We start from the raw sequence: 26,855 nt of genomic DNA, 5'->3' as shown, positions 1-26,855 counted from the left end.
TGTGATTTGTATTAATATGATCCCATTTTTACTGTGAAAAGAAAACAACGATAACAGTATGAGGCTAGGCCACACACAGCTATTAATAATGATAAAAAATCTTAATAACCAATCAATCAATCAGTCAATATTGAAAGAAAGAAATAATTTCATAAGTACATAAGTAAATCAATCAATCAATCAACCAATCAATCAATCAATCAGTCCAATTATTATACCATAAAAATCAAAACAATTAACAACCCATTTAACAAATCTCAAAATGTAATATTCCTCTTGTTTATAGGTTAAGGACTTTAGACTGAACATTTTATATTTAATTATATTTATCTTTTGGTTATTTTCTTTTATTATAAGTTTAAATGAAAATCGTAGCGAATAGAAAAATGTTGAACGGTACATTTTTCTTTCTTTGCTTTCATGCAACAGCGCCATCTCTGAACTTCGGATCGACCGGAAATATTGCAACGAAAACACGTCAACAAACTCCATAAAACAGCTGAATTTTTCGACAGTTCAGCCTAATATCAATGGGATTTGGTCACTTGGAAGCATGGGGTGAGTACAAGTATCATGAAAATTACACATTGTTAGGCATATTTCTGTGAATAATTGACTAAATAGGCCATGGCCAGTCGGCAAACCGATTTCTGACAATAACTCTGTGCGGGGCTAGTCCCAAGTGTGAAATTTGGTGTGGTGTTTGTTTTGCTTTTGTGCAAGTTATGATTTTTTTTTCGTTTTGAGATGCATGTTTGTACTGCAAGAAAGAATGAATAGAAGAATACAGGAAAGTATGGGAGAAAGACGAGTGGAAAATGAAAGGAACAAAAAATGAAGGAATGCAGGAAAGAAACAAAAACAGAATGACACAGAGAAAAAAGAAACGAACAGAAGAAAAAAGGGGAAAAGAAAGGAAAGAAAAAGAGAATTATAGAAATTAATAAAAGTAGGAAAGAAAAGAAACTAAAGAAAGAATTAAGGAAAGTATGGGAGAAAGACAAGAGGAAAAAAGAAAGAAAAGAGAAAAAAAGATGAAGGAAAGAAAGGAAGATGATAAAAAGAAAAATATATTAAAAGAACAAAGAAAGGAAGGAAAGAACACTCATTCAATGAACAAGGTTATGATATAACCTTGTTCTCAGTTCACTCACACAACATGCGAGGTTAGTATACTAACCTCACACAACACATGTGATTTCATAGTGCATTTTGACGTTTTCATTCATCACACGAATGTGAGGGACTAAACTACGCCAAACCTTTCAATATTTGTCCACTATGTTAATCTTGATCGTATGATTTAAGTTTATTTGAAAAAGGAATTATAAATTATTTATTAAAGTGTTTTTATCGCTTACCTCCAAATCTCAACCAGGATACTTCGTTCGATCCGTCCTTAGTCATCCTCATACTGCGGTGGAAATTACGCAAACAACAATCGAAATGCGAAATTTTCCTATCGAACATTCTCGATTCAAGTCCTCGGCGCATAATAGGAAACACACAAATAATAATAGAAAACGAACAAGAATAGAATAGATAGTTACCTATCCCACTCATGAATTCTTATTTAACAGTCCCCAAAACGTCTTTTTTTCGTGTTAGCTTATTTCATATACATACATATATATATATATATATATATATATATAGGTCTCCTCATCATGGTTATAAAAAGTGCTCAGAATGTTTTATTTTCAAGTCCTTGTATCAGAATTTTCAGCTCGGGCAGCTCTATCGCATTTTGATTACTATCCTGTTGATTTATTTACTTGAACAAAATATTTAAAATGTCCAGCTTTTAGAACAGATATCAAAAAAGGTATTCACCTTTGATCATAGATGAGGAAGAAGAAAAAAGTGCAAAAAAATAGGAAACAAACTAACGAATTAATGTTACATAATTTTTCTTCATTTCAAGGCGACTCTTTACATTTCATCATCGCTGATGGCGCTACAATAGAAAATACCGCTTGACAGCAATAAAAAAAACAGAAAGAGGAAAATAATGCTGAGCGTCTAAAATGCAGCTAGCAGTACAAGCTGCCGAACCGTAAACAAACATCTTGTGAATAATATCGCGCGCCCTCTTTAAGCAAAAGTTTACAACCACGATGACCCTGCGGTATCTACGTGAAGATCACGAGAAAATGCTTTTTTTTTCTTTAAAACACACCAAAGAGAAGTCAAGAAACGATCCGTATGGTTCGGTAAGTGTCATAGCACAATTAGAAACATTATTTTAAAAGGAATGGCATAGTTATTTTAGTAAAAAGGGTGTGAAAAATTCGCGTGCACCATGTGCATATGAATCCTTCGCACGCGAGATGCATTGATCCCATGAGTGGTTCTCAGTTATATCTCCATGTGTGGCAAAATAAGGGTGGCAATGTTTGGTTTATTTTCTCTTTTTCTATGGGACAAATGCTTGATTTTTTTACACTGTCAGTTTCCATTACAGCTTTTCATCATATAACTTGGCTCTTATGTAAATTTGATTCTTTAAATTATTTTTTCTTAATTAAAAATAGAGATTGAAAAATGAAAATTTTCTTGCCATATTACTTTCCACCAAACGAGGGCGTACACAAAAATATACCCAAAATTCAAGTTTTTGAGCACTCTGGTGAATAGAAAATTATTAATTATTAAATTAATAATTATTATTAATAGAGAATTATTCCCAAGTTAGTAATGAAAAATAAATGGCAACTGTATGGAAATTATTAATTTTGGCCACAAAAGTGATATTTTAATGATTTTTTAAAGTGTGTGCTATGTACAGCATTGGCATACCATAGTCCTACCTTTAGATTCCCCACAGGCAGACAAACAAGTAGGGGAGAACGAGGGGTAAAAGAAGGAAAGAAGAAAAAGAAGGAAGAAAATAAAGAAAGAATGATGGAAAGAAAAAGAAAAAATAATCAAGAACAAGAAAAGAAAAAGGAAAGAAAACCACAACAACAAAAAGGGGGAAAAACGAAAGAAAAAGTGAAGAAATATAAAGAAAGAAATGAAAGAAGGAATGAAGGAAAAAAAGAAAGACAAAAAAAGAAAGAAAAACGAAAGAAATTATCAGTTACGTTTTGGCTCAAAAAGTTATTCAGAGAGTTTGCCAAAAAAGACAAGTTTATCATCACACACAAATGCATATATGTGGGACTGTAATGTACTCTCACCAATGTGTGGTGATACAGATGATATTGTACCTCGATCTTTTTGAGCTATAACAGAAGTGATAATATTTCCCTTTACTGCTTGCAAATGACACCAACAAAGTTACACCAATTTTTTAAGGAAATATGGACATGAGAAGAGCATTTCATTGGTGTGAAATTTGAATTTTGACAGTTTTATGGAGGTCCACGGAGCCAAACTTTTGTAAAGCCCCCTAAGCTTAGAGTTACTTCTGGTATTAGTGTAGAACCTTTAGCTGCGCGCATGTGGCCAGCTAGCTACATGTCAGGGTAGGAATTACACGGGGGCGACGGGCGATTTTGCCCCCATGACAGCCCAAATCGCCCCTAAAAATTCTCAAAACCCAATGCTTTGGGGCGACTTTTTATTTCAGAATCGCCCCAATAAAATACCATCGACAATGTAAAAAATACTTCACATAATTACGTTCTCCGGCGGCGGAGCAAGCGCATCTTTTATATCACCCTTGCCAGCTTTAAGTTGAACGGTCGATGCAATATCCGAACCTTCCGTAACACCGGAAGCTTCGCGATTGTAAAATAAACGCGCAATGCAATATGGGATGCGGAGTGTACACGCATAGTCTTTAGCACGGGGTTTTTAGAATTATTGACGCACTTGCCGCATGGCTTATGTACATGTACGCGTGCACGATTAGACTGCACAGCTGGTAACGAGACCACGTGCATCGTACGGTATATTATGTGTACTAGGCCTAGGCATGCACAGAATTGTATGCGATCAGCTGGTGATTGTGACAGCACTGATTATCGACATCGTCGAGTCGCAGTGCGAGATGGATAAGTTTCTAATTCGAGTTCAACCTGGCTCTGCCAAACGGCCAGAGCCAGCGCAAGAAGCCTCTCCAAATCGAGATACTGTTGAGAAGGATAAGCCAAAAAAGAAACAGAAAAAGAAACAGTACTGTACAGAGACAATCGACAATAAAGTCTTGGGGCCTCGATTGGCTCAAATCTGAAGTGTGTGAAGCTGAAGCTCTGGTGCACTAGCGTACCTACGGGGGGGGGGGGGGGCAGTCTGCCCCCCTGACGAGTCCCAACCCATGCACTTTTTTTTTTTTTTTTTGCTTGTCAATTTTTTTTCTGGTACGAAATCTTATATTTGTGGTTGAAGACTTGTTTATATTTATTTGCTTGTCACATTTTTGGGCGGACGAATTTGCCCCCCCCCCCCCGTGTGAAAAATCCTAGGTACGCCACTGCTCTGGTGGGATCACTGTTGTTTATTGTAAGGCCTGTAGCCTACAGTAATTACAGTTTAAAATGTTCTGAGCTTTTAGGCATCACATTGAGTCTCGGAATGTCAAAAGGTAATTGCTGATATGCGATAAAAAAAGTAGCCCCATGAATTAGAAAATAGCCCCAAGATATTCAGTGGTAGCACCAATGTAAAAAAAAAAGTAGCCCCTAAAAAAAAAAAATTAATTCCTACCCTGCTACATGTACATGTATAGCTAACTGAACTGGCTGCACTACTAGCATAACCTTGCAGTTTGCTACTGACTTTGTGCCTGTGTATCAGTCAAAGAAAATAGCGCAATCAAATTGGCTTGCTATTTGAGTCACAGAAACTTTTTCTTTTCTTTTTGAATGATGGAAGTTTCTAGTTTTAGAGTTTGTTGCTAGAATATAGATTTCACTCAGACTTAGGAAACTTCAATTTATTACAGGGGCGATTTTTCAGTATATGTGGTTTTTTTCCACCCTCATCTTTTTTTACTGTGGCGATTTAAGAGGTTTAGGGGCCGAAACGCCCGTCGCTACCGTGTATTTTTTACGTTGCCCTGCATCAAGAAAACCCATTAGTTTGCTGAAACTCTTGGCCCTGGTGCTCTCTGGGTTAGTGACTGCACAGATCACAGTCAATGAAAAATTGGAAATGATTTTTTCATTTTTCTGCCATTATCAAAACGTTCTCTTCAGGACAAGGGTTGGATCTCAAGCCTTATTTTAGATTTAGGTTATCATAATCAGCTAGTAGCCCATCTTTTCAATAATGGAGTTATTATTCCGTTTATCTTGCATTATCTACAGGAAAATTATAGTGGGGTAACGACTGTCTTGCCTTGTTGGTGCGTGAGCTGACCAAATTAAATCTGCATGATGAAGAAAGCAAGGGGGCCAAAACTCAGGCCCAAGTACCACTCCTTTTACCTGGCTCTATTCTCCATCATCCTTGCTGGCATCATCGTGACTGGCATCTTCCAGTTCTGGCCCCATTCCATCGAGTTGGAGAGGCAGCCGCGGTATCACATCGAAAGCTATAATAACCTCCAGGAGGTCAAGGTCTCGGAGGGGTCACCTCTGGGGGCAAAGACCGTGCAGGAGTGCCACTACCATGATTGTTTCGATGTCTATCGGTGCGGTTCGGACACCAACAGAATCAGTGTTTACATCTACCCCATGAGGAAGTATGTGGACGAGAGCGGGGTGCCAATTACAGGGCAGATATCGAGGGAGTTTTATGAAGTTCTCAATGCTATTGCAAACAGCCCGTTTTATACGTCCAATGCGGACCAGGCGTGTCTGCTGGTGCCGTCCATTGATTTGTTGAATCAGAACACGATGAGGGTGAAGGAGATGGGACAAGTCTTGAATCGACTCCCAAGGTAGGTCACCCATTTTAATTATAATTATCATGATAATAATAATGGTCAGTTTTTGTATAGCGCATAACACATAACAAATAGTCTCTATGCGCTTGAGAAAACAAAGGAGAGGAAGAGAAGTGTTGATGCGTTCATTTTCTTGAGGCTAGGTACAATTTAAATAAGTATGTTTTAAGAGCTGTTTTTAATTTTTTGACTGAATCAATCTTTTTCAGGTGGTTAGGTGGTTAAGAGCAGCAACTCTCTTGTTGAAAATTTGTAAAGCTTCCAAATTGCCCCCATAAATCATGAGCAAAATACATCGGATTTGTAAACAAATACAAAATCACTATCTAAATCTAGTATCAAAATGCATTGTCACATATTGTTTCAAGTTTAACAATCAGTTTTAAAACAAAAAGGGATGTAAAGACAGGGTTCTAAATTAACCCATTGAAAATTTGTAGCAGGATTTTATCTAAGATGTGAAAGCCTTTTATGACCCCCCCAAAAAAAAATCCACTTTTAATAAATGGATTGGAAAGAAAAAGAAGATGATTAAAATATGAGGATTTTCTCTAACAGTTAAAAGAGGTCTCTTGTGATCAAAAACCCTTTTGATAAAAATGGATAGAAAATGAAAATACATGTAGATAATTGGATATAGATAAATGATTTTGAAATCATTAATTATCCATTTTAACTTGACAAAGATACCCTCACCCTTCCTGCTATCTTCTTCAGATGGAACGGAGGCACCAACCACCTCCTCATCAACATGCTCCCAGGCACCATACCCGACTTCAACACAGCCCTGGACGTCCCCAGGGGTAACGCCATCCTGGCTGGTGGGGGATTCTCCTCCTGGACCTACAGGCCCGGCTACGATGTCAGCATCCCGGTCTTCAGCACGGCCATGTCCACTGTCAAAATGAGCGAGAGGCCGTTCGAGTGAGTAACTGATGAACTTATTATCGATTATGAAATTCACTCATTTGTTCAGTGAGAACATGATCTAAGCATGTTCAATGTACGAAGATATTTGCCTGAATCCAAATGGAACAATGGAGTTCAATCGATTTTTTTCCTTCTTTTTTAGGAGAGAACAGAACACTCCAAAGGCCAAAGTTGCCAATTATCTTCATATAATACACTGAATTCTCATCGAATGGCACTATTTAGATGAATAAGTAATAGAAGAGAGGGGTATGCTATCTATAGGAGCAATGTTTCTTAGTTGAATGCCCCTGAAACTTTGGTCCAAAAATAGAAATATATGTAGAATGTTTTCGTTGTAAAAACTGTAATGGAAGCCTGATCAGAAAATATGTGAACCATTCAATAAATACTATCAATTTCTGCTAGCATCAATTTTAGCTACATGTACGTAGAATAGGGGTTGCAATGTCATGCATTTTGTATGCATGGTTAATATTTCCAAGAGAAGCTTTGTTCCCATATTAGCAATAGCTGGCTAAACAACATTTTCATTCTCTTCTTTCTGTCACCCCAGCACTGTGCGTCCCTACTTAGCCGTCTCCACACAAGCTGGTATCCATGATGACTACAGAACCCAGCTTCTGACCATAGCTAGCACCAACCCAGACTTCCAGGTCTTGGACGAATGCAAGACTGAAGAAGGGCTGCCAGATCCCTTCAAGAGATGCCAGGACAACAAAGCTTTCAGCTATCCTCATATATTACAAGTTAGCAAATCTACTTTTAAATTTTGCAACCTTTGGAATTCATTACCGGTACTTGTTTTCCCAGTGTTAATGTCAATCAAATCACGGTCAACCTTGAAATTTGTATTTGTACCCAATCCTGCCACAAATCAGGGTGAATCCAACCTAAAATGAAGTAATAGAAGCAAAGATACCAATATGTGAGTACCCCCTTCCCCATCTCAAAGAGTGCAATTTGTACAACTTGGTGTTAATTGTGGAATTGTGTAAAATCAATTTTTTTTTCTTCTGAACTTATTGCTCTCGAGAAATGTAGGGCATGTATCATTGGTCTTCTTTTTATTTCCTTTTATTTACATTGTGTACATGTATACTTTATGAATTATGGTGTTACAGGCTTCCCATAGGGCAATTCCATAAAATATGTACGTGCGACCCCCTATATGTGGGACCTTCATGAAATTTTCTGTCTCTGATTTTTGGTTCTTTTGACAGTCTGTAATGCTGTCAAATGACCATGACTTGGCCAGTTTATGAAGTGAAGTAAAACCTGAGAAAAATGGGGGTCGGACGTACAAAAAAGGTTGATCATTTATTTCCCCGTGAATAAAGGTATGAATTAATCTTAAAGGTTAAGATAAATAAATAGAGAAAAATGAAATATGAACAACGCTGAAAACTTCATCAAAATCAGAGGTAAAATAAGAAAATTATGACATTTTAAAGTTTCACTTTTTTTTCACAAAACAGTTCTATACTCAACTCAGTGATATGCAAATGAGAGAGTCAATGATGTCAACCACTCTCTATTTCTTTTGTTTTTTATTGTTTGAATTATACAATATTTCAATTTTTACAAATTTTACAATTAGGACCTCTTTGCCTGAACCACAAAATGTTAAAATAATTGAATTCCACGTGTTCAGGGAGGAATGAAACTTCGTTTCACATGACAATGACGAGAAAATCAAAATATTTCATATATAATAATAAAATACAAAAGAAATAGTGAGTGGGTGATGTCATTGGTCCCCTCATTTGCATACCGAACAGGATGTGCATATAATTGTTTTGTGAAATTAAGCGAAACTTTGAAATATTATAACTTTCTTATTTGACATTTTGATGAAATTTTCAGTGTTATGCTTGTTTGAATTTTCTCTTTCTATTCAAATCAGCTTTTTGTTGGGGTGGACGTGTCCTTTAACTTAAAAGGAATGTTCTAGGTAATTGAAACCTTGGGCAAAATCTTATCCAAAAGGAAAGTAATGCTATGATATGTCTAGTAACCTCTCTCTCTAATGTGACTTGAAAATCAAATTCACTGGAATACCTAATACTCTTTTTTTCTCTCAGGATGCTACATTTTGTATAGTGCTACGTCGGACACGCCTTGGACAAGCTGCCCTCAGTGATGCACTCCAAGCTGGATGTATACCAGTCATCATCAGTGACGCCTACATCTTACCTTTCTCTGAAGTCATTGACTGGAAAAGGTACCAAATATGATTATCAGAACAATGCTTGTTTCTCAATAATTTGAAATTGTCATGAGGTATTCATTTAAACATTAATACCAGTTGTGGTTAAACTCTAAAAATGATATTAAATAGAATCTGATAAGTTGACCACCCGAGTGTTTATATACAAAATATTTGCCAAAACAAGTGATTCTGGTAGATAGTGTGTAATGGAAGCGCCGTGGTGTAGTGGTTCTGACTCTCGCCTTGTAATCAGAGGGTCGTGTGTTCGAATCCCACCATGGCCTTGCGTCCTTTGGCAAGGCGTCATTCCACCCAGGTGTTAAATGGGTACCCGGTATGATGTGGAGAAGGTGCATACATTGTATGCGGGCATGCAAGGATCCGATGACCGGGGTAATAATATATCTGTAAAAGTGCTTAGTGACGTTGTTCAGATGTGTTAAGCGCTATTTAAATGCGGAATATTATTATTATTATTAATTGCAGAGAAATGGACAAAAATAAGCATGGCATACCAGCCATGTGCAGGTCTTTTCCCATGCAATAAATTCTCAGTCCCACAAATGTTTTTTTGTGCTGGTGATCTTCAGTGTGAACAATCATCTGGGTCCCTTAACACAAAGGTTAGCGATTGATTGTACGCTTGATTTTCACGATTGATTGTGCATTGTAGTCAATGCAATCAATCGTAGAAAAATGTGTCTATGATCATTGCTAAGCTTTGTGTTACAGGCCCCAGATTAGAGTTCCTGATTTCGCATTGTTCGGATTATGTTAATGAGATAGATCTCGATCTACCCTGAAAGGGCAACAATTAAACTTGATTTTAAAAGACTTTCTTATAGCACCATTGTTTGCTGCCACTACATGTAAATGGCTTTAAATTATTTTTTGTTATTAGGATGTTCTAGTCATTTAGTCATATTAGTTGCTTCAGCAAACATATTATGATTATTCTGATATAATTTATAAAATAATCTTAAAGTACAAGTTCAGGTAAGGTAAAAATTGATTTTCACTCTTTCACAGGGCATCACTGGTTGTCAGAGAAGATCGCATCCCTGACCTTCCCGACATCTTGCACTCCATCGAGCTTGAGCACATCCACCAGATGAGACGGCAGGTCCGGTTTCTATGGAAACGCTACTTCAGTAGCATGGCTAACATCACCCTGACAACGCTGCAGATCATCAATGATCGTGTCTTCCCGTACAAGGCTAAGGATTACGATTGGTGGAATGAGCCGACTCCAAGGGTAAGACTAAAATTCTTTTTCTCTAATCTTTTTTTTTTAATTTAAAAGAATGAAACTCTTTACATGAGTTAGCTTGTATGAAAACAGAAAAAAGAAGAATGGGATCAATGAAAATTTGAGGACAATTGGACCAACAATGAGAAAGTCACAAGCTTTTGATTATTGAGAACGCTAATGCTATCATGGCCAGTTGATCTTCCCGGTGGGAATGCGACTTAAGATGTGCGATGTCATACATGAACAACTGTCCACTTTGGACACTTAAAATATTCGCTAAAGCATCTCTATTTTTCATTGTAAATTATTGTGCAAACTCTTTGTCAATGATATATTTTGTGGAATCTGTTTTACATTCTTTCTAAATGATGTGCAAACAATTTTCAAGTTCACCGTGAATGTTTTCACCATTGTAAGTTCTCTTGAGGAATATTTTTTTTATTAAGTTCATGTGTACTTCTTGATAAAAGCTTAAGCCTCAAGTCGGCAATTGATCTTGTAGGAATTCTACAGTCAGAACATGCTATTTGCATATATGGCTCATTATTTACACCATACCTTTATCCAGCACAATTTTATTTCATTTCTGTTTAGAGAGGTGCCCAGAACCCGCTGTTCTTTCCGATCATCCCTCCCAAGTCACATGGCTTCACTGCCGTGGTACTCACCTATGACAGGGAGCAGAGTCTCTTTGAGATCATCAAGCAAATCTCGCAGACGCCAAGTCTCTCCAAGGTTCTGGTTGTCTGGAACCATCAAGAAAAGACACCACCACCTGGTGAGTTTGTGATGATGGTGATGATGACGATGATGATAGTGATGATGATGATGGTGATGATGATGATGATGGTGATGATGGTGAGGATGGTGATGATGACGACAACGATGATGATGATGTTGATGATGATGTTGATGGTGATGATGATGTTGATAACAATGATGATGAAGATGCCTTTAATGAAAATGAGAGGATGCATGGAGAGATGAGGTTATTTTTGAGATCATCAATCAAATTCACAGCCACCAAGTGTGTCACCGTTCTGGTTGTCTGGAACCACAAAGAAAAGATGCCACCACTAGGTGAATATATGATTATGAATTGTTTAGATTTCTGCGGTCTCATGTGATTCTCTTGAGGTGGGTTTACTTGTACAGGTAATCTTATGAATAACCAACAAGGAATGAAATAATAATATGATTATTAAAAACTTCATGATAATAAATCTATAAAGTAAATTTCTTTCTGTTTTCACTGTGGTGAAGTGCTACGTTTTGTTCATCTTTCTTTCAGCTGAACGATGGCCCAAGATCAACAAACCCTTGAAGGTTGTTCAGACCAAAGAAAACAAACTAAGTAATCGATTCTATCCTTACGATGAGATTGAGACAGAGTGCATCCTTGCTATCGATGATGACATCATCATGTTGACACCGGATGAGCTGGAGTTTGGTTATGGGGTAAGAATTGATTGAGTCTACAGGGGTGTGAGAGTTCAGATTTTTATCTGATTTCAGATTTTTTTTTTCAGCTTAATTTCAGCTTATTTTTGGCCTTCCACTGTAAAAAACGTATGGAAGCGCTTTCTATTTAAGACTTTTTCAACACTCTTCAGCTTTTTTCAGATCTTTTTATTTGTGACCACTCACACCCCTGACTCTATCAAAATCATTAATTTTTCATTGTGGGTATATTTCCATGTGATTGTATCCTTGCCATCGATTTTTATCCGGGACAATGAATGATTTGAAACCTTATTTGATCAGCTTTTATTCAAATCGTTGACGTGATTACGTTTTTTTTCATTGCTGCATTTTCCATTTTAAAGTTGTATTAGGATTAAACAGAGATTGATCAAGAATATCTTTAGGAAATAAAATTTGCCAGTTTTTGTGGAATAAAAGTGATCACTAACTTTCCATTTCATTGCCAATTTTAGAAATATTACAGTCGTGATTACATATTTTTTACATAAGTTTTTGTTCAACGTGACTAGTCTTGCTCTCATTTCAAATTTTCTTCATTAATTGTGTTTACACTTGGTACAAATGATCCTTGAATAATCCACTTGTGTGTTCATGAGGATGGTGAGGTCAAAGGTCGTCTAGGGGTCAAAAGATCGTATTGATTGCAAAATCAGGCAAATCTCATGGAACCACCTTGGTTATTTTTGGCATTGAAAAGATAATAGTGTTGGTTTATTAGGGTCAATGTGTAATTTGTTTGACTTTTATGGCCATGCATCTAAAACTTTTTTGGCCAAAACAGCAACATTTTTTCCCCATTTGGTTTAAAAAGTACTGGACTTTGGTTTAATTGTAAAATCAGTGAATTGCCCTTTATTGGGTCTGTGCTTGCATGGCATGTAATTTCCATTCATTTTGGAATAGAAGTTACATTTAATCTAAAGAAGAGCTTGAATTAGGTATTATTTGTCATTATGGTGAGTTTGTCTTATTTATGTAAAGTCATGATATGATATTTTCAATGTTTATTGTGGAGGAGCCGTGGTGTAGTGGTTCTGACTCTCGCCTTGTAAACAGAGGGTCGTGTGTTCGAATCCCACCGCGGTCTGGCGTCCTTTGGCAAGGCGTTTATCCACACTTTGCCACTCTCGACCCAGTTGCTAAATGGGTACCCGGTAGGATGTGAAAGTCATTGTAGCTTGTCCAGTACTGTGTGCGCCTCACCGGCGACTGACTGGAATACTCCCCAGGGAGGGGAGGATGTGCACACATTGTGTGCGGGAATGACTGATTGAATCCGATGACCGGGGTAATAATATCTGTAAAGCGCTTAGACACGTCGTTCCGATGTATTAAGCGCTATATAAAAAACGGATTATTATTATTATTGCAGGTTTGGAGAGAGTTCCCTGATCGTCTTGTAGGTTTTCCAAGCCGCCTTCATCTATGGGACGAGGCTCATGGTAAATGGAAGTATGAAAGTGAATGGATGAATGACCACTCTATGGTTCTCACAGGTGCTGCATTCTATCATAAGGTAAGCATAACATGACTCTTCTATTTATTTATTATGAAATCATCACCATCATCATCATTATCATCATTATCATCATTATCCTTATCATCATCATCATCATCACCATCATCACCATCATCGTCATCATCACCATTATCATTGCCAACATCATCGTCACCATCGTCGTCACCATCATCACCAACATCATCGTCACCATCGTCATCACTATCATTATCATCATTGTCATCACCATCATCATCATCAGCATCATCGTCATCATTATCATCACCACCACCACCGCCACCATCATCATCATCATCACCACCACCACCACCACCACCACCACCGCCACCATCATCATCATCATCACCACCACCATCATCATCATTATCATCATTGTCATCATTATCATCATCATCATCATCAACAACATCATCATGAACATTCATGGTTGGTTTTCCAAGCCAACTTCATCTTTGGGATGACGCCCATGGCAAATGAATGGATGAAGTTGAATGGATGAATGACGGTTCTAACAGGTGCTACATTCTACCATAGGGTATTACAAACATGACACTTCATATCTTTTATAATAATCAGAAGTAAATATTAATGCCAGTTGTAACAGTCTAAAAATGAGTTTGAACAAAATCCAATAAAATGCCCACCCAAGTGTTTGTATGGATATCCCCCAAAATGTGCCAAATGATTGTACTATGGTAGAAAATGTGTTCGTACTAAGAACTGACAAAATAAGCATTGCATTCCAACCAGATGTTGGGTCTTTATTTTCTCAAATGCTTACCTGTCCATACAAATTAAAGAAAAAAAGAAAAAATAATTTAGTTTGATTATAATCCATTTTACAACTTACACTAATTATGCCTCCTAATTTACATTACTCAGTCATTTTGAGACAGTTTTTCACAATTTTATTTCATAACTTAAGTTAATCTGTGAACTTTGAAATTTGTTAATTTTGGAGACCCGCTACTCTTTTTTCTCACAGTATTTCAGCTATGCCTACACGCACAAGATGTCACCGCACATCAAGACATGGGTGGATGCCCATATGAACTGTGAAGATATCGCTATGAACTTCCTCATTGCTAACATCACCGGAAAAGCACCCATGAAGGTAATGTTTCTTTTATTCTTGTTTTTAAGAATGCACGGTTCATATTCTGAACATCAGTTTAATTAAAACTATGGTCTACAGTTTCTAATTAGCAATGGAGACTTAAGTGTGACACATTTTGCCTACAGTTACCGGTTCAATTTATAAGCATATTTGGCTCTCAGAATAAGTCATTTATAATTATTTGGAAGTAATCAGAGAAATATTTCTCTTCACCATTGAAGCATGAAGAAATAACGGTGTAAACAAAGGTAAAATGTTTTAATAATAATTTGCCTTTTTGACTTCCAATAAAACTGGAAATTATTTTTTATGTATGTGTAGTATTCCAAAGAGATTGTTCATTCCAATTATTCGCTATAATTGGTAAGCAAAACGATTGCAATTTGAGACACCATCATCTGGGGTCCGTTTTATGATGCTGTTCTTTCATCACGCACGACTTGATCGATGACTTGTGACCTGTTATAGCTGTTCTTACGCAAAGTGATACATCCCTACGTAGCTGACTTAGCGACAAAGAACATGTTCAGGTTGAAGAGGACGAAGTCGTGCGTAATATAATGAAATGCGACCCTACACTAGATCTGGTGTAATGAGCCCTTAACTTATATTTAATTATCTCTCCATGTTTAGGTTACTCCCAGGAAGAAGTTCAAGTGCCCGGAGTGCACCAGCGTCGAGATGATCTCGGCCGATCTGAATCACATGGTGGAGAGGTCGGAATGTATCATGGAGTTTGAAAAAGAGTATGGCATGATGCCTCTGAAGACTGTCCAGTTCAGAGCCGACCCGGTACTGTACAAGGACAACGTCCCTGAAGAACTGAAGCGGTATCATACTATTGGGAGTTTGTAGGTGTGAGACATTGAGCTGCAGTTCAGGGATCGCCATCGGCTGTAGAAAGACATTCTTGAAGAATCAGTTAAAACATTGTTGTACTTGAGGAGGCATTATTCGTGAAGAATTGCTTGATGCTTCCAAAGACTGTTCAGTTCAGAGCAGATCTAGTCATCTTTAAGGACAATGTCCCTGAAGAACTGAAGCGGTATCATACTATTGGGTCTTTGTAGGTATGTAACATATATCTGCTGATGCCGTTAAAGACTGTCCACTTCAGAGCCGACCCGGTCCTCTATAAAGACAACGTCCCTGAAAAACTGAAGCAGCATCATACTCTTGGGAGCTTGTAGGTGTGAAAAATATTGCAGCATTTCAAGGATCACCCTTTCATGCAATTCAAGACTGTCTGTTTCACAGTTGTTCCTGTTCTCTATATGGACAACGTCCCTGAAGAACTGAAGCGGTGTCATACCAGTGGGAGTTTGTAGATGTAAGACATGAAGCTGCAGTTCAGGGATCCCGCAAGCAGTAGAAAGACATTATTCCTGAAGGAATAAAACATTGCTATACTACACGGAACAGTATTCCTGGATTTTGCTTTATGCTTTCAGAACACTGAAGAACTGAAAGTGATATCACGCCATTGAGAATTGTAGTCAGTACATCAGTGGATTCATGCAGGGTCATTTGTATTTTGCAAGTATAAGTTCATCCCAGGTGGCCGTTTCATAAAGCTGTTTGTAAGTTAAGAGTGACTTTAAGAACGACTGGTGATCCTTTCTTGTGGTAAATGATATTCACCATTAAAATGTTCATTGGTGATTATTTAGCACGTAAGAAAGGTTCACCAGTCATTCTTAAAATCACTCTTAACTTATAAACAGCTTTATCAAACACCCAACAGGTTTATAAGCTTGTCAACCTTCCCCAACAGATGCGCAATGCAGAAATTTGTCATCAAACTAAATTGATCACTAGTGTAGATGACACCGTCAAATATTATCAATCTGGTGCTTGCCTCTTTTTGTGCCCCAATTACCTTCAAACCTGCAAAACATTAACTGTATTTGGTGAAGGATAATATTTATTTACATGTATATGTATAATTATGGTTTATTTAATGTTTTGTCAATCATTGGACATAAAGGGAAACTAATACGTCGTTATGTAAATAGAATTGACAATTGATGCTTCCACTGACTATCCTTTTTTTGTAATGATGGCTAATGCTAATGCCAAAGTATTACACTATGGGAAGTATTAGGAGAAAAATAAATTATGGAGATAAGGTATCGGTGCATCGTGCAGGTCTCATGAGCAGTGTCATTCATAGAAAGCCTAGCAAGTATAACGTGGAGAAGGTTTACGGTTCACCATGTGGAATATGAAGAAGGGAAGGAAATACAGGCAGAAAGGTTGAAATTGAAAGACGAGATGGGATGAAAAGAGGAAATTACAAGTATTCTCTCTTGAAAGTGAGTGAAGTCCTGAAAAGGACTGTAAACCAGATGAGATGAGCTGAATATGGCTCGAGTAGCGATAGTTTGAGTAGTAGCAGGATGAAGTGAAGAGAGGTTACTTGACGTTTCGGGCAGGTTGACTGTCAGTCTTCATATTACACATGGTAAACCTTCTTCACGTTATAAACTCCACCAAGCAAACCTACAAAGATCATCCTAGCAAGTATGTTCATCATAGTGAGCAGAAGAGTCTTGAAAACCAATTTGAATATTGTTGGTAGAAACAAGAAACTGGCGGGTGTTTCATAAAGCTGTTTGTAAGTTAAGAGCGACTTTAAGAACGACTGGTGATCCTTTCTTGTGCAAAATGGTATATTCATTGGCGATGGTTAACATGGTTAAGCGCGTAAGAAAGGTTCACCAGTCGTTCTTAAAGTCGCTCTTAACTTACGAACAGCTTTATGAAACGCCCACCAGGTATCCCAAAGAACATTGGGTTTATCCACCACAGGAATCATGTTGCGACAGTATTTGAATAATGCATGTATAAACAATGAAGAAATTTATGGTCTTTTGTACCATTATGATGAATAGAAGTAGAATATTTTTTTTTAATTATAGAGATCAGGGGCCCGTAACACAAAACTTAGCAATGATCGTTGAACATTTGTCTACGATTGATTCCAATGACTACACTGACAGACCTGCCAACCAGTACGTTTTAGCCGTATTTAGTACGTTTTTTTTTTTTTTTTTTTTACTAAATCGTAATTTATTGAGAAAAATAATCTCTATATGTCTCTATTTCATAAAACGTACACAAATATGGTTATTAGATCAATGTAATTTCAGGTAACTTTTTTTTTTTTTCAATCATTTTGTTAAAACCAGGGTGACGATATACACGCATTTTATTATGAAATACACTTTTTTGGGGAAAAATACAGTTTTTTTTAATCACAGAATACAGTTTTTCATTCCCAGAGGTTGGCAGGTCTGCACTGTACAATCAATCGTGAAAATCAAGTGTACGATCAATCACTAACCTTTTTGTTACGGGACCCTGATCAGTACATAATAACATAAAGAACCAATCTATTGTTGGATTGCCGGCATTTTTATGTCTATGGCGGACTATGTACAAAATGTAAAGATCATATCTCATTATGTTACATCCCAGATGATTGAAGAGACACATTTTTCTTACATTAAATGGTTAAAAAAAGGGAAGGAGGATTACACTTACAGCTTTAGCGCACAAACACCAAAATATTGGTAATGAAATTCCATGACCCACAAGTGTTTTTCTCAAAGGCTGGAGGGTGTAACATATATATATAGATACATGCTATGGATCATAACTTTTTTTTACCTAGTTTGTGTTAGGCTTACAATTATACTTGTGTAATTGATCGTATTTGTTTGTGTTACAAGGCCTATTTATTGTCATGCATTTTGGCTCTCTACTGGAAGAGTTACTGCATCACCTTGGTCTTAAACTTTTGCAAATTAATATTTTCATGTAAGCCAAGTATTTATGGAGAGAGGTTTAGCAAATTAAGGCCAGTCAGAAATGAGCAGAGATGAAATTACATCATCTCAGATCCGAATGCTTACTTGAAGGGGGTGGAAAAATAATTATATAGTACAAGGAATGAAAGATATTAAACCTATGTTTCTGTTTAAGAACTCATCCAATATTTGCTTCGCATTTTCATTTTGGAAGCTTGCAGGATCAAGATGTACCCATTTTTCTGGAAATGCATCATAATTTCATAATATATACAGATACATTAGTGAAATATTAAGGTGCACAAGATATATAGGAAAATGAAGGTGTAATATAATCAGGAGACTTAACAATGAAAATACGAACGATGAATGCTTTGTTTTATAATAAAATTTGTATTTATTACTCTCAATGATTGTGTATTTTATTACTTCGGCTTACATTCCAGTGGACAATTTTGTGTTATTTGCTCCAGAAAACCTGGTGGGTGTTTCATAAAGCTGTTCTTAAGTTACGATTGAATTTACGAATGACTGGTGACCCTTTCTTGTGGTATATGATACATACCTAAGTAGCAGACTTCACACCTAAGAACATGTTCCAGTCATTCAAAACTCAATGAACTGTTCAATGAAACACCCACCTGCATTAAGCTAAACTTAAGCCCCCAATGTCTTTCCAGAGATCAAGATGGGAATAATTGTCACAAAAGCAGCAAAGGGTCCCCAAAGCACAATTGCTTTTGTGACTTTTCAAGATTTCATGTACTGTAGTTGTTTTTACTTTGATGTAAATAGATAATCACAACAAAGAGAGAGAGAGAGATAGAGGGGGGAGCAAAAGTAGTGATAGTTGGAGGGAGAGAGAGAGAAAAAAAAAAAGAGAAAGGGGAGGTGGGAGGAAGAGTGAAATATTGGGCAGGGTATGGTATCCCGGACTACCCCCTCTCCAAGTCAGTTTGATGAGACCCAGAACCTTCCCACCTTAATGACTCATTTTCTTCTCTTGTCCTGAATAATATCATCATATTTGTGTATTATTAAGCTTCCATAATAAGTCCAACATTCATTAGCTCATGCAGCAAACGTAAATCTCATCTGCTTTGAAATTACAAGGTGCCTGTCCTACAAAAGGCAAGAATTCGGGTCGTGGCCTTGGGTTACTTCAAATAATTGGGTTACTTCAAACATCTTGAGGGGCATGCCAGTTCCACATTTGCTGTGGTTGCCTATGAGTAAATCAAGATTTCATGAGTTCTCAGAGAAAGTATACATGTAATATAAATATTCAAAATCAACCATGTTCTTTTGAATCGTGAAGCACCTGTCTGCCATTAACGTGAAGGTCAAAGGTCATGACCCTAGGTCACTTTCACAGTTCCAAACAGCTTCTGGAGGGGCACATCTGATTCTAAATCAAGATTTCAAGTTCTAGCATCAATTTCAATCCAATACTGTAGGTCCTTTGCTGTGGTTGCCTATGAATAAATCAAGATTTCACGAGGAGTTCTCACAGAAAGCATAATATAAATATTCATTCATCCATGTTCTTTGGAATCATGGAGCACCTGTCTGTCAAAAGGTCAAATGTCATGACCCCAGGTCACTTCCAAAAGTTCCAAACATCTTCTGGAGGGGCATGCTTGGGTCACCCTTGGTGTACATCCGCACCCTCTCCCCAATCTGCTCCATCCTCAAATCCGTAGTCAGTATCCTTGTGAAAGAAGGGTTGGAGAGCGGAGAGTCGATGTAAACCGTTTGATCTGGGATGTTGTGCAGGAGCGCTAGGAGAAGGACCTGAGCTACGGCGGTGTGCTGGCAGTAGAGGGGAGCGATACGGTACTTCTTGGAGAGGTTCAGCTGCCGCATGACACCGTAACCCATCACATTTTCATCTGCAAGGTGAAAGGTAATTAAATGGTCATGTTCTAAATTTCTAATGGGGCATTGCAAGAAAATTGTAATTGATTGCCAGTCAATTTTAGGTTCCCAAATTAATCGCAATTTTGTACTTGATTGCAGGTCTGATTCTTGCAACAAGAAGTGAAAATCAATTTTCCCACAGTTACAACTGATAAACCTATTTTAAATGAACATCGATGAAATAAAGCTATAGGATGAACTGATGGTAGACCAAATGATAGTAGACGAGTTGGCAATCGGACTTATTGGCATTAGACGAATTGGGAATAGACCATTTGTTAGACATTTCAGAAAAAAACCACTCAAATAACACAGGCAAAATACTGTAAGTGAACTTACTTTCACTGAGGGCATACGAGTGACCAGCAGGAGTCTCTATGTTTGCCCAGCGATACAAGAACTTCATCCTCTGTAGATCAAACAGGTCTTCGTCGAAGTATGCCACCTTACTGAATGGCATCTCTGTGATCCTTCTAACAATCTTGGTTGATTGAGCTTCGGGAAGAAGTGACACGCCCACACCTGTGATCAAAGACATGAGAGAGCAGGAAAGATATTAAATCACTTATCATGCTTTATACACCATTAATCATATTTGTTAATAGAATCTGTGGGCCCAATCTTACAAAGAGTTACGATTGATCCTAGTGCTGTAGCCGAACTGCCGAACCGAACGGAAGTTCGCCGAACTTGGCACTTCCGAACCGGACCGAACCGAACACAAAAGCTTGGTTCGGTGGTTCGGTAAAAAAAAAGGGGGAAATTTATTTTACTAAGTGATATGAATTAAAAGCGGGGACTACATATATTTAAATATAAAATGAAAAAAAAATATTGGTTAGTGATTGTGCACAATAAGAATTCCACACAAAATATTTGTTAAATCCACTATTTAAGCTCCCATCTTGTCTTTGATTGAATTGTTATCAACTTAAGAATATTTTATTAACATGAATATATTTTTTCTTCATTAAATGAGGGGACATTTGAAGCTAAACTCGGTATAAAAGTGTGGTTGAATTACGTATTGCCGTAATCGATCGTGATCGTAATCGGACCTAATTGTTTTCTATTTAATTAAGAAAAAGGACAAGACATAAATTCATTCCTCGTAAATGACAAAGTATGACAGCTTCGGTCTCGTCTTTGATTGAATTTTTATCAGTCTCAATTTTTTTATTACCATGAATTTATTTTTTTTCCTCATAAAATGTGGGGACATTTTAAACTAAACTCGGTTAAGAAGTGTAGTTGAATTACGTATAACTGTTATCGATCATGATTGTGATCGGGCGTACATGTAATTGTTTTGTATTTAATAGAGAAAAACTGACATAAATTCATTCCTTGTGACTGACATAGTAATGGTAAAGTATGTATATTTCACATACTGAAATGTACATATCAATATTAAAGATAAATAAATAAGAGATGAAGGAATGAGGTTAGAAAAAACAGAAAAGATAAAAATTCAAAGCAAGTCAACGCATGTTCCCTGATCGTGAACCAGAAATGGTTGATAAGGAAAGTTGAAACAGGAAGTCCAAACAACCTGCTCTCAGTTGCTGTTATGCTGGTAAAACTCATATTCCGAATTTGAAATGTTTTTCCATTGTCAATATTTTCTAAAAAGTGGTTTAATCTGGTCATTTACTGAAAATGAAATGATAAATTTTCAGTTCCGTCTTGGTTCTGACGATCAACGCCGAGTAATTTCATAACACTAAAATACACAGTACAGTCCCATGTACTCATTTTCGTGTTGGAACTATGTTTGAAGTCACTCTAGTGTCGATCTTTCGGGACCAAGAATGGACTGATATTTTATCTTTTTAAAGTAATTGATTGACCAGATTTAACCAGTTTTCAGAAAATAGGGACTTTCTAAAAGATTTCATATTCTTTGGAATGTGAATTTTACCAGTATAATAACAGTTGAGTGGAGGTTGTTTGTCTACTGTTCCGACATTCCCGATCAACACTTTCCAATCGGAGAAGCTACGTTTGCAATGGCATTGTAATCGATCATGATCATATCTACATGGAATAATCAATGAACAAAAAAATATTCTGTTCTTTGTAATTCTGTTTCTGTCCTCATTCTCTCGTTATCAATATTATTTTCTTTGTTTTTTTTTATTCAATTTAAAAATGAAAGTAGAAATGACTCTTATTTTTGGTTTCAAGATCGAAATAAATAAAAGAAATTTATGCAGCAATTTTTCTTTTTAGAAACAAAATTTATTATAAATATACGGCAGAATTGTAAAATGTTAATTTGTTCGATGGTTGGCAATCCCTAGTTTTAAATGATAATAATTTATAGCGCATTTATTGCCGAACCCCGAACCGAACCAAAGTTCGGAAAAAATTTGCCGAACCCTGCCGAACCGAACAGAACCCGAACATGCCGCCTGACTTGCAGCACTAATTGATCCAATCAATCGTTACTCTATGGAAATCCATCAGTGTCATATTTTTTTCTACAGAAATTTGCAAAATGTTCTTTGTAAACAAAGGCGAACACACCAAATCGTCAAGAAAACAGTTAATTTATTAATATACATGTACATCCTATCTGGAAAACATTTTGAACTAACATGTATTTTAGTTGTTGATGTTGCTGGCCGTTCATAGTTTTGGTTGATCGGATCAATCGCAACTCTTTGTAAGACGGCATTGGCGGCGAAAGCCAAAAAATTTAGGGGGGGGGACCAGCAAAAAAAAAAAAAAAAAGAGGTTATCAACCAAAATTTTATGGGGGGATCAACAAATTTTTTTATATTAAAATTATACCTCAACATTTTAGTTCTAGATTCTTCCTCTTCAATAAAATTGGATCACTTTCCTCCAGCACATATCTCAAGCAACTTCCAAATTATTTGCACTAGGGGCAGTGACCAACTTCATAGAGTATTCCATGCTTTCTGTACTAAATAAATTCCTAACATGTTCTTCTGGTTTTCTGGGTATTTGCAGTTTGTACAGTATTCTTAAGTGTGACCACTAGTCAGTAGAATTGTTTAGCTAATTATTACCTTTATAACATCCAGATCTCCATGCTTCTTGGAAACCAAGCTGGCCGCATTTCTCTGCTTCTGAGGCATCAACCTCGATACCAACATTCCTGTCTCCTAGATGTTCCATGGCTGCCAACCATAGAGCCTCTTCAACTCCTTTAATTTGATCCTTGGCCTGTTCTCCTGCATGGCAAAACCCTATGAACCCCAGTCTGTCCGTCCACCTCACAGCACCTATCGTCCCGACTATGTCCCCCGCATTGTCCAAGGCGACAAAGAAACCCTCTGGGTCGACTCTGTGGAACAGTTTCAAGTCCTCATTTGTGAGTCTGCTGCCCTCTGTTGTCTGACTGTTGGCAAGGCTGGCAGATTCCTTTTCATGGAGTTGGCGAACCTTGAACCCATCATGATTGGTTGATGATGAAAGACATCTCTTGGCCAGTCGGGCTATATTCTTCTGATGCCTGGCGAGAACTCTTTGTAAACACGCCATCTAAAAAAAAAGAAACATTTTAAACTGGTATTATAAACAAAACATTTCATGATAATTGTAAGGGCAGATCGAGAAAGTTTTCTTTTTCTTTTCCTATTTTTTCTTACATTTCCTTCACATTTTCTTTCCCCATAATGGCAAAATCCCCCTTTTTTATTCATTTCTTTCTTAATTTTCGTTTTCTTAATCATTGGTCTATTTTCAGTTTTTTTCCCTTTGTTTAGATCTAGATCTAACTAGACTGAGAATCTTATTTTCTCTCCATCTAATCATTGCGATTGTCATTGACTTTTATTCCTTCTATTTTCCCATTATTTTTCATTTTCCCTCCATTATTTTCTCATTTCCTTCTTTTCTCTTTCTCTCCTTTTCAACGTATCTTTCTCTGTATTAAATAAGTATATCTTTAACTCTAATTTATTTTTTCATTCTATTTGTTTGAATATCGGATCCCTTCTCTCAATTTTGATTTTTTTTGTATAATTTCCATTTTTATTTAATTTTCTTTCCCTTTTTAATTCAGGCAGCTTGATATTTGACATTACATTCATCTGGGTAGAATTTATGAGCAATATCTAATTTGTGGACCAGCATAACATGCAAATAAAACTGGTTAGACTTTTAAAATGAGATATAAAATATGATTATGAATGATCATGACCCGGGGGGGGGGGGGGGGGGCACTCAGTATATAATGCATAGTGGGTATGTACCGCGGAGGGGACCCCATTTTTACACTCAAATTTCCGTTCCAAGGCATAGCATTTTTGTCTTATTGAGAAAAAGAACAAAGAAAGCCGCTCCAAGGCATAGCATTTTCTTCTTATCGAAAAAAAAGAAGAAAGATACCCGCTCCAAAGCTTCGCATATTTTCCGCTATGCCGTTCCGGTCGCATTGATCTGCTATGATGAGCTGAAAAGCAGCCGGAGAGCGCTGTCCGACCATCGTCTCTGCGCTGGCGCAGCCGGCGCCTGTGCGCCGTGCTAGCTGCATGCACGTATGCTCGTTCCATTGGGATGCACACGCAGGCGACCCGTTCCAAGGACCCCCTTTTTCACAAACATTTGTAGTTCCGAAGCCCGTTCCGAGGACCCTCCTTTTTACATTAAGCCCGCTCCAAGGCCCCCGTTTTTTGTCTCGCCCGCGGCACACCCCTACCACTTTTTTGGTCGAGTGCCCCCCCCCCCCCCCCCCCCCGGGGATCATGATGCAAGACTGGGATTGGGAACGGAAGAAGGAGCCGGTCCGTAGTCGGGTTGCTCTGCCGATGCTGCCCCGGTCCAGTCCCGGCGAGTCTCGTACAGAGCAAGGCACGGAAAAATAATGGTCGTCAGGAAGGAATTCATGGAAGTGATGGAACCAAACCAGCCCTTGAATGGATGGGCCAAGGCCTGGCAACACTGCTTATGAAGGCCATTGCAATCACACAAAATCTGGTATATTGTGGTGGTACTTACCGGAAGATCTAATTAAAATCTTCGTTCGCAGTTTCCTGTCAACTTTGGTCAGCAACACACATGCTGCAAAATTGTAAGTCTTATTTTTCAAGATGTGGATTAGCGCCAGCTTGCGGCGGCCGGCGTTAAGCACAAGGTGGGGGAGGGGGGGGGTGGGGGGGGTGGGGGGGGGGTGGGTGTTACCACTGATCTGATAGTGTACAGATCAGTGGGTGTTACCGAAGGTTGGACTTGGAAATATTGCCTATTTTATCAAATTTTCCAGAAACCCTCACCTCAGTCTGGTGGTCAATAGGCCGAGGGTCATGGGTTCGAATAACAGCCATCCCTTCAGCAAGCAATTTGTATGCACATTGGGTCTTGTGCTGCACTCTACCCAGGTTTACAGGGTATCTGGCTGGCAAAATGATGGGATAAATCATCACTGTCATTGATTTATCATTCAAGATTATTATATTGGATATGTACACATACAAAGACAGTTGGTTTCCAATGGCTTTAACAATAGGTATACACAAAAATGAGAAAAAAGGTACAATATATCATAACAATATTGAAAACTTTAAATAAACAAACAAAATAAGTTGTTATAAATTTCTGCAATTGAACCCCTAAAAATTCATAATGCATGTGGATGATAGTAAAAGGTCTGCATGCTGCTATAACACCCCCATCCTAGTATATGCGGAATATATTCATCATTAAATCCCAAACACAATAAATGTAGAAGAAATAGTATACATAATATAACACTTGTACAAGAAGTAACTCGAGAGGAGAGGAAAACAGAGGAAGAAAAATAAGAAGTAAAAGTAGAAGATAATAAGGAAGGAGAAGAAAAAGAAAAGGAAGAAGATCAACAACAAAAAAAGAAAAAGAGAAGAAAAAGGAGGAGGAAGAAGAATAAGGAGAAAGAAGGAGGATAAAGAAGAATATGAATATATCATTGAATGTCACCATGTAGTCATTTGGGATGAAATAGTTCTTGCAGTTTGTCAAAAGACAAACATTCGGCCCCCAACTTAAAAGAGTATTTCATATTGTCCAATTTTCCAAACTTAATTTTATAAAGTTTTGAATGCAAAAGTGATAAGGTGATTAAATAGGTCCTATATAACATTCGAACAAAATAATAATGTTCAAAATACTTGCACGTAAAAAGACTTCTATATATTTAAAGAACTGACAAGTCCATCCCAACAAAAAGTATGCTGTATATTAATTTCCCCAATATCCTGAAATTTAGTGTAGGTCTAATTTCCAAAAATTGTCAATTTTTTCAATAACAAACTTTGGACAATAATAATCACAAGGGCTGAATAATTGGACCCAATATGAGGCAATGATCAGATTAATTTTTAAAGATATAGACTACAAAATGGATAAAAATAAAAAATGCGGCAAATGATTTTATACACTTCTTTTGAACTTCATATTTTTTTTTCTCGTTAGATTTCCTGGAATTTTCCAATTCCTCCTCGACTAAACAGAATTTGACCCCGCCTACCCCTCTCCCAAAATCAGAATGATAGATTTATAACCCCGGAACCGGAAAATCGAAACACAAGACTCTTCAACCCTTTTGGAATAGTCGACTTTACAAGGAGGGGTATTCTAAAACATTTCAATTATATAGATAATATTCATTTCAATATAGAGACCATTTTTTCGAACATTCATTGTGGAATTCAAGAAAAATAAAATTAACTGTCATATTCCTTTTAAATAAGTGGAATAAGTCCGTGATTATTTGGAATATTAACCATACATTTTCCTTTATTGTGAATTAAATTGAGGAATC

At 37.3% G+C, this 26,855-nt stretch overlaps 2 protein-coding genes across 2 annotated transcripts; one reads left to right on the top strand and one right to left on the bottom strand.

Annotated features, from left to right (window-relative positions):
- Nucleotides 1-430: 430 nt before the first annotated feature.
- Nucleotides 431-18,573, top strand: LOC129282904 (exostosin-2-like). Its single transcript, XM_064114806.1, has 11 exons — nt 431-558; nt 5,256-5,830; nt 6,554-6,760; nt 7,323-7,515; nt 8,851-8,990; nt 10,008-10,233; nt 10,825-11,008; nt 11,522-11,688; nt 13,088-13,231; nt 14,220-14,348; nt 14,985-18,573. The coding sequence occupies exons 2-11, from the start codon at nt 5,322-5,324 to the stop codon at nt 15,204-15,206; spliced, it is 2,121 nt and encodes a 706-aa protein (XP_063970876.1). The 5' UTR covers nt 431-558; nt 5,256-5,321; the 3' UTR covers nt 15,207-18,573.
- On the bottom strand, nt 17,536-25,143 carry LOC129282416 (uncharacterized). The gene is made up of 4 exons (XM_064114807.1): nt 25,055-25,143; nt 23,122-23,596; nt 20,423-20,605; nt 17,536-20,055 (listed from the first exon to the last, which is right to left on the bottom strand). The coding sequence occupies exons 2-4, from the start codon at nt 23,594-23,596 to the stop codon at nt 19,751-19,753; spliced, it is 963 nt and encodes a 320-aa protein (XP_063970877.1). The 5' UTR covers nt 25,055-25,143; the 3' UTR covers nt 17,536-19,750.
- Nucleotides 25,144-26,855: the final 1,712 nt, after the last annotated feature.

The sequence above is a fragment of the Lytechinus pictus genome, unplaced genomic scaffold (assembly GCF_037042905.1).
Source record: "Lytechinus pictus isolate F3 Inbred unplaced genomic scaffold, Lp3.0 scaffold_20, whole genome shotgun sequence".
Taxonomy (NCBI): Eukaryota; Metazoa; Echinodermata; class Echinoidea; order Temnopleuroida; family Toxopneustidae; genus Lytechinus; species Lytechinus pictus.
The sequence above is the reverse complement of the archived record's forward strand: the minus strand, read 5'-3'. Positions and strand labels throughout refer to the sequence as shown.

Bases quoted from the DNA above. Each gene is read 5' to 3' on its own strand.
- LOC129282904 (XM_064114806.1), top strand. From the start codon at position 5,322: ATGATGAAGAAAGCAAGGGGGCCAAAACTCAGGCCCAAGTACCACTCC. The intron at 8,991-10,007 runs GTACCAAATATG...ACTCTTTCACAG, and splicing joins GAAGTCATTGACTGGAAAAG to GGCATCACTGGTTGTCAGAG. The intron at 11,689-13,087 runs GTAAGAATTGAT...TTATTATTGCAG, and splicing joins AGCTGGAGTTTGGTTATGGG to GTTTGGAGAGAGTTCCCTGA.
- LOC129282416 (XM_064114807.1), bottom strand. From the start codon at position 23,596: ATGGCGTGTTTACAAAGAGTTCTCGCCAGGCATCAGAAGAATATAGCC. The intron at 20,606-23,121 runs GTAATAATTAGC...CTTTGATCACAG, and splicing joins GAGATCTGGATGTTATAAAG to GTGTGGGCGTGTCACTTCTT. The intron at 20,056-20,422 runs GTAAGTTCACTT...TTCACCTTGCAG, and splicing joins CTCGTATGCCCTCAGTGAAA to ATGAAAATGTGATGGGTTAC.